The sequence below is a fragment of the Podarcis liolepis genome, assembly GCF_965112155.1.
Source record: "Podarcis liolepis genome assembly, chromosome: 6".
NCBI classification, from domain to species: domain Eukaryota; kingdom Metazoa; phylum Chordata; class Lepidosauria; order Squamata; family Lacertidae; genus Podarcis; species Podarcis liolepis.
Genome location: NC_139559.1, coordinates 31,921,451 through 31,936,611, shown reverse-complemented (window position 1 = coordinate 31,936,611; position 15,161 = coordinate 31,921,451). Strand labels below are relative to the sequence as shown.

The following is a 15,161-nucleotide window of genomic DNA, read 5'->3' as shown; positions in this document are numbered from 1 at the left end:
GCCAAAATGCTTCACTTAGAATTTCAAATTTTGCAAGTCTTTATTGAAATTCTGTACTATTTCCAGATATCGTTACACATTAGATGAACTCTATCCAATGATGAATGCACTTAAGCTGCGGGCTGAATCCTACAATGAATGGGCTTCTAATGTAAATGAAGCTTTGGAGGCAAAAGTTAATAATAAAAAAAGTATGTATCTTTGCCTTTTTGTTTTGTGCTATGACTACATATTGTCAAATGTTGTTATTAGTTTGATATAATCTTTTTTAAAAAAATATTTTTTATTAACCGACCAATCACATCAAATCAAACCAAATTACATAAATTACAAATTACAAAGCCGAATTTTAAATTTTTGTTGGGGATACCCATATTTCAAGTTCCGAAGGGGATCCAATAATCTTCCTGCTGCTGCTTTAATGTCCACAAATCTGTCCATATGATGTTCACAATACTGTCCAGTCCGTATTGTTTTCCACATCTCCTCTTGTTATTCTCATATATTTTTCCTTTCTCTTTGTGACCTCTGATGCTCTCCAAAGCGGGTTAAAACAAGTTGTAATCCTGTGTGGATATTTTTATTCATCCAAGAACCATATTCAGACGGTTTCCGTATATCATCACTTCCATAAATAAAAACAGTCTTACTGTTGTTAATCTTCACAAGTCTGTCACCTTTCTCCCAACCTCTGAGGAGGTTTGCCAGGGATGCAGTCCAAAAACAAATCCATTCCTCCTGGAATAAATCCTTCGACAAAGCCTGGCAAGATGGCGACTGTTTTTATTGCTGCGTTACTCCAAAAGCTCTTATTCTTTACTCAATCTCCATAAAACATACTTTTGGTTAAAGTTCATTTCCACACAGTCCTTAAACATCCTGCTTAGGTCAGTTAGCCGACGGATCCAGTAGTGCCCTCACCACTTTCTTTTGAATCTGTGGGTGATTTATGGGCACAGCAGGCAAGGGCAGTGTTCCCCATATCCCTGGGGCAACAAGGGAGGCTGCATACTCCCATAACAGCCTCTTAATTACCTCGTGTGGGCCGGAGAGATGTTATTGTCAGCCATCTTCCAATGTGCCCCTAGTGGGCCCCCCCCCCCTAGTTTGATATTATCAGGCTGTTATTTATCACATGTACCCAGAAATTCCACTAAGTTCAGTGATACCTACTTTCCACTAAATGTACATATGACTGCAGCCTAGTTCTGTATAGGTTGAAGATGAGCAACCTCATCTGTTACCAAGCCAGGTTCAAGCTTTTTGTATTAATTTACAAAGCCCGGAACAACTTAGGTCCAGGGTACCCCAGAGCTCTCCTGAACCCTTTTCCCCCAGCTCAGTCACTGAAATCAACTGCAGGAATGCCATTGGTCGTTCCCCAAGTTAATGAAGGCTCATTTTACAACTATCAAAGGCCCAATCCTGTGGAATACTCTGCTAATAGAGATTCACCAGGCCATGTAGGCAACTAAGAATACATTCTTCCACAGTGTTTAATTAATGTCTGTTTTATACTTTTTTATATGGTTTTTATTGTACAGTTTTATATTTTATTGCTGTAAGCTGCTTTGATATACCGTATTTTGCCATGTATAAGATTAGGTCTTTTCCTAAAAAATAATGTCAAAAATTAGGAGGCGTCTTATAAATCTGAGTCCCCCAAAATAGGGGGGGTCTTATACATGGGGGCATCTTATAGATGGGAAAATATGGGATATATTTTGCAGTATTTTAAATAAATAAATAAATAAGAAAGTAGAATGGTTTACTATAAAAGTGCAGACCCAAAATAGTGCACTTTACTATTCTAATGACCAAAAATTTTGGTTCTCGCAAAGGTCTCATGAATTTCAAAGCTTTAATTGAAGAATCTGAAACGAGGAAGTTTCCAGACAATGATTTGCTGCGACACCTTCGTTTAGTTACTCAGGATGCAGAGAAATGTGCCTCAGTTGCACAACAGCTTCTTAATGGCAAACGGCAAACTAGGTATGTTTAATATGTGTTTTGTAGCTTGATTTCAAATTCCCAGGGGGTTTATTAGGAAAACTTGCTTCATGTCTTTAAATTATTGTAAGTGTTTAAACATTTTTTGCTTCTAAAAATGCTGAATACAACCCTATAGCATAAAGTGCTGGAAATAGCTAAATTACCTACATTTTTATTGAGGTTAAATGTGAATAGAAACGTGCATATCTATGCTTGGCATCATCAGTTACTATGATGGTGGGCATTAAAGGTAAAGGGACCCCTGACCATTAGGTCCAGTCGTGACCGACTCTGAGGTTGTGGTGCTCATCTCGCTTTATTGGCCAAGAGAGCCGGTGTACAGCTTCCGGGTCATGTGGCCAGCATGACTAAGCCGCTTCTGGCGAACCAGAGCAGCAGACGGAAACGCCGTTTATCTTCCCGCCGGAGCGGTACCTATTTATCTACTTGCACTTTGACGTGCTTTCGAACTGCTAGGTTGGCAGGAGCAGGGACCGAGTGACAGGAGCTCACCCCATTGCGGGGATTCGAACCGCTGACCTTCTGATTGGCAAGTTCTAGGCTCTGTGGTTTAACCCACAGCGCCACCCGCGTTGGTGATGGGCATTACCTGAAGCTATAAGAGAGCTGAGCAATGTTCAATTTCCCTTTGGGAGGAGTGCATGTTTGCAGCAAATAACACAGTGAAGTAATTGTTTGTTCATTCTGCTGTTCTCAGATAGCCACATTGACCTAATTAACAGGAAATGGCTGCAGACACTCCTGCATCATCAAAGGAACCTTGGTGGCAATCTCCCATATCTTGAGGGGAGGGGTGTTGGCAGGAACAGAGTGTAACTCTCTTAGGCTTCTTTTAGCAATGGTAAACACCAGAGGAGATTAGAAGGAGCAAAACAGGAGTGGGAAAAGACACAGAGGCAAGCATCACATGGTGCTGAAGAAAATACTTTCTTTCAAAAGCACTCAAGTTTTCTATTTTTACACTTAATGTATTTTGAGTGCACCAGTTCTTTCAGTAACAGTGGCAGCTTCTCAGTTTTTGAATGAGGAATTTGTTTGGTGTGACGGTAGACAATTGGAATGAGCATGGTAAGCAGTAAGATGGCCAACAGTGACACCAAATTATTCAAGGTAGTAAAAATAAAAGATATGTCTCCTAACTGGGCATTAAAATGGGAAATACAGCTCAGTGCATGTAATTGTAAAGTAACACACATTGGCACTAAATAAAACATCACCAGTGATGTCAGCTGATGGGCGGTTGGACGTGGTTTAGAGAAAATGGCATTGCACACCAGTTTTGACTCAGTAGTGGACCAGGTGTGGCCTGCAAACTGGATGTTCTCCACCCCTAGTGTACAGAAAGTGGAGAGATGTCATCCAATGAAGCTAAATGATGGGAGGTTCAAGACAGATAAAAGGGAGTACTTCATAGAGCTAAACCCTGGAATTCACTATTGCAGGATCTGAGGGTGGCCATCAGTTTAGCTTTTTAAGGAGATTAGGCAGATTCATAGACACTAGCAGTGGCTACTACTCATGACTGCATGCTGTCTGCAGGTTCCAAGGGTGGCATGCCTCTAAATATTAATAATTGTGGGGTGTAACAGTGGCTGAGAACTTTCCCCATGATGTCCTCCTTGTGGGCTACCCATAGACATTGGGTTGGCCACAGTGGGAAACAGGATTCTAGACTAATAGACTTTTGGTCTGATCCAGCAGGGTTCTTCTAATGTTCATGTGTTGCAGTGTGTTTGTAAAAAAAATTAGACCATTTTCTTCTGCTCCTTTAAGATTTGCCATTGTTGTATGAAACTTGTGTTGGCCTCATTATTCTCTCAGAAGAGTAAAATTAGCACATTCACACTTTACTTGGCATTGGCCACATGCTGTTCCCCACCCCTAGCTTATATGAATTTAAATAGCAGGTGAAAAAGTATCAATTGCAACAAAATTCCATCTGCTGAAGGAATTTCATTGAATAGTGGGGCAGAAATCCCTTTTAAAAAATCATTTCTGATTATGCAAATAATTGGAAGCATGTTGTAATTATGTCTGTGTGATTGCAGGTATCGGTCTGGAGGAGGAAAATCTCAAAATCAGCTGACTGTGAATGAACTCCGTTTATTTGTTAGGCAGCTCTATGCTTTACCATGTGTCATCAGCCAAACAACATTGCTGAAGGTAAATTAGAGTGCTCCAGATAATAAATACTAAGAAAACAGACTCAGATTTCTGAATGTTCCAAGAATTTGGATAGAGAAACAAATGCCACTAGAGCCAACAACTTATTGGGACTAAACAAACCGTAGTTAAGCTTGTTGGGCAGGGTTCAGGCAATCAAAACAGCCAAGTCAAGTAACCTTTATTGGCATCACATAAGAACATTCAGAATACATTTAGAATAGATAAGCCAGTACGATCTCGTCACCACCCCAACAGCACAGTCACCTGCCAAAGGGGAAGGAGGCGAGCAATCTGCCTCTGTGGGTTTCCAGGAAGGGCAGGATCCTGTAGCATACTTCGGCAACAAAAAATCAAATAGAGGAACTTAGCTACTGTCTTGGTGAACTCCTGGTCTCTCCCCTGTAATAATATGTGCTCGCTTTGGCAGCACATATACTAAAATTGGAACGATACAGAGAAGATTAGCATGGCCCCTGCGCAATCAAACAAACAGTGGTTTTAATAAACCATGGGTTAGTGTTTTGTGCAAACCAGACATATATCATATTTTGGTGTACAGTGGTGCCTCGCAAGACGAAATTAATTGGTTCCGCAAGTTTTTTCTTCTTGCGAGTTTTTCGTCTTGCGAAGCACGGTTTCCCATAGGAATGCATTGAAAATCAATTAATGCGTTCCTAGGGAAACCGCTTGCCAGGCTGGCGGTGCGGAGAAGGGCTTTTCTCCCCACCACAAGCCTTCAGGACAGGTACGGGAACAGAGGGGAAGGCGCGCAGCGCTTTCCCTCTGTTCCCGGGGCTTGCGTGGGAGGAGGGTTTTTCCTCCGCACCGCCAACATTCAGAACAGCATTCTGAATGTTGGCGGTGGGAAGGAAAACCCTCCTCCCACCCCAAGTCTTCTGGAAAGCCATCCGAAGCTGGGCGGCAGGAGGAGGCGCCCCCCCCCCCCCGCCCGGCACCAGAGCTTCGTTCCGATGCCGGGCGGGGGGAGGAGGTCCGAGGACAGTGGGGAAGACACGCTGCGCTTCCCCGCTGTCCCGGAGATTTCCCTATGGGCTGTCTTGCGAAGCAAGCCCATAGGGAAATTCGTTTTGCGAAGCGCCTCCAAAACGGAAAACCCTTTCGTCTAGCGGGTTTTCCGTCTTGCGAGGTGTTCGTCTTGCGGGGTACCACTGTATGTATTTGAACATAGTTTTAAATGAATGTAAATTGGCAGGTCTGCATTACTAATTTTCTATGCTTTCTTGGTGTAGAAACCTTACCCCAGGGAGTTGTCACTTCCTAAGAGCAGGAAGAATATGAATTCAGATTGGAGCTCTCCCTGACCAAAATCCACATCTAATAAAGTTGACTTGGTTAACTCATACAAAATTCTGAAACACATCAGAATTTTTGGTCATTATTTATTTAAGCAGATCTTGGCAAAGTTGATAAGCTCTTAAAATGAGATTTGTTCAGAAATCTTAAAATCTGAGGAATTATTATTTTTTTACTTCTTGGAAACAAATATGCCTGGCATTCTGAAAAGCCTGCTAGGTCGCTTGCTGTTCAGGTGAAAGTGATAGAATAGATTTCATGATATTTTGGTGGGAGAGTTTTAAACCCTTGACATATTTTGCTTCTTTATATTTCAGGATCTTCTTAATCGTGTGGAAGACTTTCAGAAGTATAGCCAAAAACTCCTCTCTGAAGAAATTCCCAGTGCTTCAGAAATACAGGAACTCTTGGATGTCAGTTTTGACTTTGATGTTGATCTTCCCCAGCTAAGTGAATTACGGATACGCCTAGAGCAAGCCCACTGGCTGGAAGATGTGCAGCATGTTTGCTTGGACCAAAATTCTCTTACTCTGGATGATATGAGAAGACTTATAGACTCTGGTGTTGGGCTCGCTCCTCATCCTGCTGTTGAGAAGGCAATGGCTAAGCTGCAAGAGCTGTTGACAGTATCTGAACACTGGGATGACAAGGCTAGAACCCTGATAAAAGCCAGGTAAAAACGGAATCTTCCTCTTTCATAACTATTGCAGTTACCACACACTGCTTTCAAGTAATTATTTTCCCAAACTTTCACAAAAATGAGGAAAGGTGAGTCTGTAGCACTCTGTGTACAGGAAAGAAAGTGAGATGGTATATTCTCTGTCGCAGCAGGCAGGAAATGGTTAACCCATCTTCCACTTGTTGGCATTTGGGTGACAACGAGTCCTACAGTAATGTATTGAGCCTAGTTTTAACTACAGGCATTAACTTGCTTCTGACCTGTACCACTTTAGACTTCAAGATGGAGCCTTATGTGTCTCAATGCTTCTCTGTATGTATGTATGTACAGTATATATATACATGCATACAGAATCTCTGCACATAAAAAACTGTTGTCAGGAAAGTGACCAGGCTAGAACTCTGCCCCGGATTCAGGTAACCATGCACACTAGTGAAGACCATCACAAGGGCTCTCACTAGTGTATATGGGCTTCGCTCCTCCCCCACTTCCCCAAATCCACTCAGAAGGGTCAGAAATACTCCCCAGAGCACCACATAGGAAGAGGAAAGATCAGAAGAGTGCAATGTTGAATTCCTCCCTCTTATTTTTATGTTATCACCATCGGGCTGAGAGAATCTTCCAACTCTTGGTCCCCATTCCCCTGATTAAAATGTAAAAATCGCATATGTGGGGAATATTTTCCTTAGCAAAAAAGTGTGTTGGTGGGGGGGCGGAGTCTGTGTGTGTATGCATGAGTTTGCTGAACTGCTTTGCAAGCAGCATATGCAGGCAGAGAGAGCATGGAAGGAGCCGGCTGCTTTGGCTTGCTCCCGCTCCCCAGCTGGGCAAGGCAGTGGCAGCCCAGCAGCAGCATCACAACAGAGCCCTTGCACTGCCTTCAGGGCTCTCTGATGCAGATGCTGGGCTGCCTCTGCCTCTGCCTCTGCCTTGCCCAACCCATGCGCCAAGGCAGCCTTGGATGGGGCAAGTGTGCTGGCCTGCCTCAGCTGCTGCTGCTTGGCGGTGGGGGGTGGGAAGTCTAATGGATCCCCCACCTGGTCTGCCGGAGGCATGGTGGGGGTCTCCTTTAAACTTCTCAATTGAGAGGCGGGCAGCTGCACACCCCCAGTGGAGAAGTTTAAAGGAGCCCCCACCTCCCCAGAATCCCTCCCCCTGCGTCCTCCTTATTGGCCTTCAAGATATGGGAACCTTATGCAGGCAATTCTCAATTTGTGCATGTTCAGCGTTGGAAGAGAAGCAGGGTGGGCATACACATGTGATGACCTGGAATGTGACCCCTACATAAATGGGGGGTTGCCTGTAATTTAAACTGAATTATATATGCTTCTAATTTGTCTGTTGACATCCCATACCGACAAGAAGTGCCTTATGATACTATAATTGTTTGGCCAATAGCAATTTTGCACTAGCGTTTGAGTAATAATACAACATTTTGATCATATATGTTTGTTTATTTTAAGACCACGGCAGTCATTAAGTAGTCTTGAAGCAGCAGTGAAGGAGATTGAGGAAATTCCTGCTTACCTTCCAAATGGCATAGCTCTGAAAGAGGCTGTAAAAAAGGCCAAAGACTGGCTACAGGAAGTGGAGGGCTTACAGGTAGGAAAGATATATCTACTGATCATCAGTGATGTTCATTAGTGATTTCACTCTAACTTCATTTGTTTCTGTAGACTGTGTGGTGTTCAACTGCTGGCAGAAATTTAAGTTGTACAACTGATGTTTCCTGAGGGTAGGGATGGGGAACCTGTGATCCTTCAGATCTTGTTGGGACTCCCATCAACCCCAGCCAGCATGTAGTCCAGCAATATCAGTAGTCCCACAAGTTCTCCGTATCTGCCTTAGATAGGCATGCAGCAGAATAATGCAATTACTTTAATGTTTTTTTTTAAAATAATGTTTCTACTCTGTTAGGTTGGTGGACGTGTGCCTGTGTTAGATACACTTGTGGAACTTGTGTCTAGAAGTCGTTCTATTCCAGTACATCTTGAATATCTGCCAAGATTAGAATCATTAGTTGCCGAGGTTCAAACTTGGAAAGAGTGTGCAAACAATACTTTTTTGACTGAGAATTCACCTTATTCTCTTCTTGAGGTAAGCAGTTTATGGTGTATACATGCTTTTAATTCAGTATTTGTGATATATACACACCACATAGAAATTAAGAGTCAAGGGTTGACTGAAAGTATCCCACAAAACTGGACAAGACACCTGACATAGATTTGTCCCAACTATGGTATTTGGATCACTATGAAATCAAGAATTTTGGCCTAAAATTGCCTAGCAAAACTCCCATAGCAGGCTTCTGAGGGTTCCAGCATACTGTTTCCTGTGGCAGCTACTCGAGGATTTGATGGAGGCTGCAAACTAAGCCTTCATTGTTGCCTTCACCACTATGCAGTAGGCACAATTATGTGTTCTAGTAGTAAGTGTTCAGTTACCCTCACAGCAGGCCTTATGCCTATTGTGCTTAAGCCATTGTCTGGCCTGAAGCTCCACACAAAACCACAGGGGCATTCAGGCTCTATCATGCCAATGGCCTATCACATCTCACCATTCCACCGTGAAACTAAGGCCTCCGCATCCTTAGCTGCCAGGAATTTACCTAGAATGCAAGAATCCATATTGATAAGTTCCTCACCAAGGCAAAGACAAAAGTATATGCTTTCTGTGTCAGGCCAGTGACAAACTTATGACTGATCCATGGTTGTCATGGAAGTCATGAAGTCCTGAGCTGGACCACATTATTCCTAATTGTCCCTCCAAAAGGTGGCTTTCATGGTTCAGAGAGGTCTATCAGGACGATGTTATACATGACTATGTGCAGTAACTAGTTTGGCCCTTGATATTCCCAGATAACTATGATATGGGAAGTGGGATTATACAAGAAGTAAGTGCTGCAACTGACAGCCCTCAAGGTTCAGGTGACTGATGACTATCATATTTTAAAAGATGTATGTGCAGTCTTCTGTTTAGTGTATACCACCTCCCATGTTTGTTCTTGGCTACAGCTCATGTTTAGTGAGCAGTTAGCTTAACCATGAGTAAAAGGTAAGGTAAAGGACCCCTGGACCATGAGTAGCACTTCTGGTAAAGCATTAAGCCAAACCTTGGTTTAACTAGGTGTGAAACAGTAGTAAAAAGTACTTGGGAGGAGTAAAATTATTGTGAGCTCCTCTCCAGGAGCCTACAAGTTTGTCTTTTTGTGTTTTGTGAAACAGGTCAGTGTCTTGTTGGATCTCTCTTTTTTGAAAGCATGACCTTTCATAGCTGAGAATATCCTGATTCAGATGGATCTTTATTGCTTTTGCCACAACAGACTAACACAGCTACTGTGGATTGACCATTTACAAGGAAGATATGATTATGCTGTTTTACACAAGGATGAATAATGGTTGTTCTGACTCTTCACCAGGTTTTGTGTCCAAGATGTGATATTGGAACGTTGGGATTTAAAAGAAAAATGAAGAAATTAAAAGAGCCTGTCCCAAATGGAAAAAAGAAGAGCACCAAATTAGAGAGTTTAAATGATTTGGAAAGAGCTTTATCTGAGAGTAAGGAAACTTCTGCTGCGGTATGTATACTGTTAGAAATGGGTTTGGAAATAGGTGTTCAGTAGATTAAGCTTTTCTCTTGCTTTGTTCTTTTATGATGCTTCATTTCTTCCATTTCCTTGGGTGTGGAGATGCACACTAATCCTTTTTTGTCTAGTACAGTCATACTTTGGGTTGTGAACGTGATCTGTGCGGGAGGCACATTCGCAACCTGCAGCACCGCGTTTGCGCATGTGCATGACACGATTTGGCGCTTCTGCACATGACGCGATCTGGCGCTTCTGCGCATGCGCGTGATGTTATTTTGCGCCTGCGTGAGTGCCGAAACCAGGAAGTAACTCGTTCCGGTACTTCCAGGTTCAGCACGGTCCAGAGCGTTTGTAACCCAAGGTATGACTGTATAGGTTTTTGTGTTCTCTCCCAAATAAAGAGGGCATGTTTTAATACATTTTAAAAATTGGACTTTCTGAGGATTGAGATAATATGTGTTTGGGATGGATCTTCTGTTAATGAAAGTCAAGCCTCTTACTCTACATGTAAGTGTATCCCTTAACATTTGATGAAGTGTCAGACAATGTGCCATTAAAAAAAAGTTCAAAAGGAACACATCTGGTTTGACTCCCTAGTTCGAATCATAGAATTGTAGAGTTGGCAGGACCCTGAGGATCATCTAAAGCTTTCTTGCAAGATTTGGAGAAAATTATAGTTAAGCCCTTCAGTTTAAAAATCTTGCTCTGAGGAATTTGACTGTTTTCATGTCATTTTCTTCCAGATGGCCACACTTGGTGAAGCTCGCTTAAAGGAGATGGAAGCACTGCATTCACTTAGAGCAGCAAATGAAAAAAAAATATTCTCCACTGAACAGGATGTAGAGATCAAAGTTTGTCTCTGCCAGAGTGAGCCCGCAGCACCAATGATACAGTGTGAACTATGCAGAGCGGTCTTCCATACCAGCTGTGTTTCAGTGCCCAGAACTTTGCAGGAACCTCGGGTGTGGCTCTGCCCTCACTGTCATAGATCTGAAAAGCCACCTTTAGAAAAGATTCTACCTTTACTGGCTTCCTTGCAGCGTATTCGAGTGAGACTGCCTGAGGGAGATGCTTTACGGTATATGATAGAGAGAACCGTGAACTGGCAACATAGAGCACAGCAGATGTTGTCCTCAGGGAATATAAAACTTATACAAGACAAAGTGGGCTCAGGTATACTATACAGCAGATGGCAAACCATGGCAGGCCAGTTGCAAGAGACAAGTAAGGTAAGCTTCTCCTTGATACAGGGAGCTCACCAGGATGTGTTGCGCAACATCTAATTAACACATTTATCTGAACTCTGAGCCAACAATACTGTGGTAAATTATTAAGGAATTACATGCTAATTCCCAGCCTTGGTTCACGCACATTTATTACTTAATGGATTGTCCTATTAGGCAATGAATTCTACTCTCCCTCCTTGATACGTATCCTTGTCGTGGATTTAAGCTGCCTTATGTTCCTGTCCTAAACTGTATCATTTAGAATAAAGTAAATCCTCCTGTACCCCTGCTTTCCTGCTCAGTTGATAAGAGGGCTCTCTTATCAGTGTTGCGTCTCTGGCCCTTCATCAGCTCCTCTGTCATGGATCCCCAATCTGCTTGTGGACCAGCTGATCTGATGTCACAGTCTGTTTAGCTGGGTTGGAATTAAACTTGTTTGACTATTTGTCTTGGGGGGGGGGAAGACCCCCCTCCCCCAACGTCTAATTAGATTTGACTATGTGGTATCACAAGGGACGTGTGTGGTGCTGTGGGTTAAACCACAGAGCCTAGGACTTGCCAATCAGAAGGTCGGAGGTTCAAATCCCCGCGACTGGGTGAGCTCCCGTTGCTTGGTCCCAGCTCCTGCCAACCTAGCAGTTTGAAAGCATGTCAAAGTGCAAGTAGATAAATAGGTACTGCTCCAGCGGGAAGGTAAACGGCGTTTCCGTGCACTGCTCTGGTTCGCCAGAAGCAGCTTAGCCAAATGACCCGGAATCTGTACGCCGGCTCCCTCAGCCAATAAAGCGAGATGAGCACCGCAACCCCAGAGTCGGTCACGGCTGGACCTAATGGTCATGGGCCCCTTTACCTATGTGGTATCACAAAGCCAAACTGGAGAGAAGGCAATAATTTGCCATCATTTTAAAGTGGTGTAAATGTTGACCCCTCCAGTGACTTCCCCAAATGAAATGGTTATGTGTTTCTCATGGAAAATGAAGCTCCTTTCTCCCCTACCTTAATGTGACAGTCTTTTGTCTGCAAAGGACAGGCACATCTTGTATAGCAATGTGAGATAAGCTTTGCTCAATCAGACTAAAGGTCTAGTGTGGTATTCTGTGTCTCACAGTGGTCAACCAGATACCTTCGGGAGAATAGCCCCACTGTTGTCCCACTACTCTGCCCCCCAACTGTTCCTTTTAGCTATAATGGCTTATAGCCATTGATAGACCACCTCCATAAGGTGTCTTTTTAAAGCCCTCTAAAAGCCCTCTAAATTACTATTTATCCAGTAGTGTGTTGAGGTAGTACTTAATTTTGTTTGTCATGAATCTACTGCCAAGGAGTTTCATTGAGTTACCCCAAGTTCTGATGTTATAAGAGAGAGTAAAAAATAAAACACCCACTTTCTCCATAACGTACAGTATAACATTGTTAACTTCTGTCACATTCCCATTTCATCATTTATTCTTATCTAAAAAGCCCCAAATCCATTCAGGAAGGTGATCAGCTCCTAACAATGTTGGTTGCCCTTTTCTTTCCTGTTTTCTATGTGCCTTTTTTGAGACGAGGCAATCATAACATGGAATTTGCTTTTTTTACTTCTACACACAGGAGTTGACATTTTTCGTTAGTTGTCTCTTTAACCCCCTAAGACTTTTCCCCCCAAGTCACAGACAGATTAGACCCTATTACTGAATGTGTGGTTAGAATGTTTTGCCCCTTCACATTTGGCTTTTCATTTGCTACTTTTTGCTGGCCATCCACCCAGTTTGGTGAGATGCTTTTTGGAGCTCCTCACATGTTTGTTGAGTTTTCACAATCCTGGATAAATTGGTACTGTATTTACTGCAAACTTTCCTACGTCACCCCTAACTCCAGATCACTTATGACTAAATTAAATAGCACCTGCTCCAATACTGATATTGCCTACATGCATTACTCTGTTGTGGAAAATTGTTTATTCCTCACTTCTGCTTCCTGTTCCTTAATCAGTTTCCAGTCCAAAAGAGGACCTAATCCAGTGACTTCAGTTTGTTTTAGATGGTTATAATATTGTGTTTTAAATTGTTGTAGCCAGACATAGAACCTTATGGTGAAGAGTGGGTAATAAATTGAAATAATAATAATAGAACTTTCTAAAACTAAGATATCGGGCATGTCATTTTAATCAACTGTTAATTTAAAGTTACATTTTAACACCATAATCATTCAAGTTCACAGCATGTTAAAGAAATAAGGTGGTGTTTAATTGCTTCTCTTTAATTAGGTTTCACAGACAATTGGTGCTACATCTTTCTCTTTGCCACATGACTGGAATAACAGACCCATGCATTTACACTCTCCTTTCTCTACAGGACAAAACTGCATCCCCCTTCATGGTAAGTATGCTGTACTTATCATTCATCAGTGTGAAATCCTAAACATAACATTATGAGCTCCTTTGTGTAGGGTCTTGTAGGCAGAGAATTTGTAAAAATAATTTCAATTTGCTTGATGTGCTTTGGAAAGAAAAGTTTTAAAGCTATGTAACTTCACCACTGATAATTAAAAATTATTTTGTTTGTCACTCTAGCCATTAGTGCAGAGCTGAATGAACTGATGATGGAAGCCCAACTACTACAGGTTTCACTACCCGAAATACAAGAGCTGTATGAGATCTTATTCACAAAGCAAAGCCCAGTTGCAAAGACAGAACAGAGGTCACCAGTAGGACCAACAAGTGAAAAGGTAAATATTTGGGGCTGGGGTCCATCTCAGAAAGGGAGTGATTGCTTGAATCTGCTTGTTTGAAAATCTTGTTTTAATTGCTATAGTGTAAATACAGGCTTCCCCCCCTCTCATCAACAGTACACATGCACACACAGAAGCATTTTCCTGTGTATCACTTTTATTTCTCCCCTCCCTCAACATCAGCCACCAGAAGATGATAGAGAGGCCACACTAGAAATCCAGATCAGTTGTTTCTCTGTACCCCTTCCCCCCAAAAAAGTACACCAGATGTGCAGTTGCAATGGAATTCTTACAAACGTTCTGTTGCATAAGCTTTGCCATACCAAAGCTCTAATGTCCAGGTTTTTGTGACATTGCTTATGAGCTCCAAAAGTGGTTAGGGATAGCTTGCATGCTGTAGCAGCTCACAGCCAATATGTGTGCTCTCAATATTAATTCCCTTGCACTTAAAAGGTGAAAGGAGGTTTTTTGTATCTGTGTTGAAAAAATGGTAAAACCTTTCAAAAAAATCTCATTCTTAAGTACTATAAGAAAGAGATGCTGAAGTATTATGCTTAATATGTAAAGGTAAAGTAAAGGGACCCTTGACCATTAGGTCCAGTCACGGACGACTCTGGGGTTGCGGCGCTCATCTCGCTTTACTGGCCAAGGGAGCCGACATTTGTCCGCAGACAGTTTTTCCAGGTCATGTGGCCAGCATGCAGCATGACTAAGCCGCTTCTGGCGGACCAGAGCAGCGCACGGAAACACCGTTTACCTTCCCGCCGGAGCGGTACCTATTTATCTACTTGCACTTTGACGTGCTTTCGAACTGCTAGATTTGCAGGAGCAGGGACCGAGCAACGGGAGCTCATCCCGTTGCGGGGATTCGAACCACCGACCTTCTGATCAACAAGTCCTAGGCTCTGTGGTTTAACCCACAGCGCCACCCACATCCCATGCTTAATATGTGCTTCTCATTAAATGTGTGGATGGTTACTGCATAGCATGCCAGAAGTATAAGGAACTGGCTACATGGTACTTTATGAACTTCTAATGCATGTTTCTTGTAGACTGATTTTTGTCGAGGAAAGAGAGATGGAATTTGCTCTGTGGAAAGGAAGCTGAAGAGACATTTTGAGAGAGGAGATTTCTGCAGTGAGATGAGAACACGGGTCAGAAAAATAGCTCCCAACAAGAAAAAACTGAAATTATCTCATTTGAGGGAACTGGGTACTAGCAAGCTGGAAAGAAACAGGTTGTTTGACATACAGCGGTCTGGTGAAAGCCAGTTGCTTCTTTCGGATATGTCCTTCTCTGAACAAGAAGAATCTGAAGATGAGGATGCCATCTGCCCAGCTGTCAATTGCCTGCAGCCTGAAGGTGATGAGGTAAGTTGAAGGAAATATCTATAAAGGATGTAAAAATGCATGGTTTGGTAGAATCATAGAGTTGGAGGGGGCATTGTAGGCCACCCAGAACAAAC

The 15,161-nt window shown here is 42.6% G+C and overlaps 1 protein-coding gene across 2 annotated transcripts in view; it reads left to right on the top strand.

Annotated features, from left to right (window-relative positions):
- Window positions 1–15,161, top strand: part of KDM5B (lysine demethylase 5B) — a 50,917-nt gene that overhangs the window by 34,704 nt on the left and 1,052 nt on the right. For both annotated transcript variants that reach the window (XM_083508454.1, XM_083508455.1), the window contains 11 exons: window positions 67–191; window positions 1,842–1,992; window positions 4,062–4,176; window positions 5,811–6,166; window positions 7,636–7,774; window positions 8,090–8,269; window positions 9,591–9,749; window positions 10,502–10,987; window positions 13,233–13,344; window positions 13,539–13,693; window positions 14,749–15,066. In XM_083508454.1, the coding sequence (XP_083364580.1) occupies window positions 67–191; window positions 1,842–1,992; window positions 4,062–4,176; window positions 5,811–6,166; window positions 7,636–7,774; window positions 8,090–8,269; window positions 9,591–9,749; window positions 10,502–10,987; window positions 13,233–13,344; window positions 13,539–13,693; window positions 14,749–15,066 (2,296 nt within the window). The remainder of the gene's footprint in view (window positions 1–66; window positions 192–1,841; window positions 1,993–4,061; window positions 4,177–5,810; window positions 6,167–7,635; window positions 7,775–8,089; window positions 8,270–9,590; window positions 9,750–10,501; window positions 10,988–13,232; window positions 13,345–13,538; window positions 13,694–14,748; window positions 15,067–15,161) is intronic.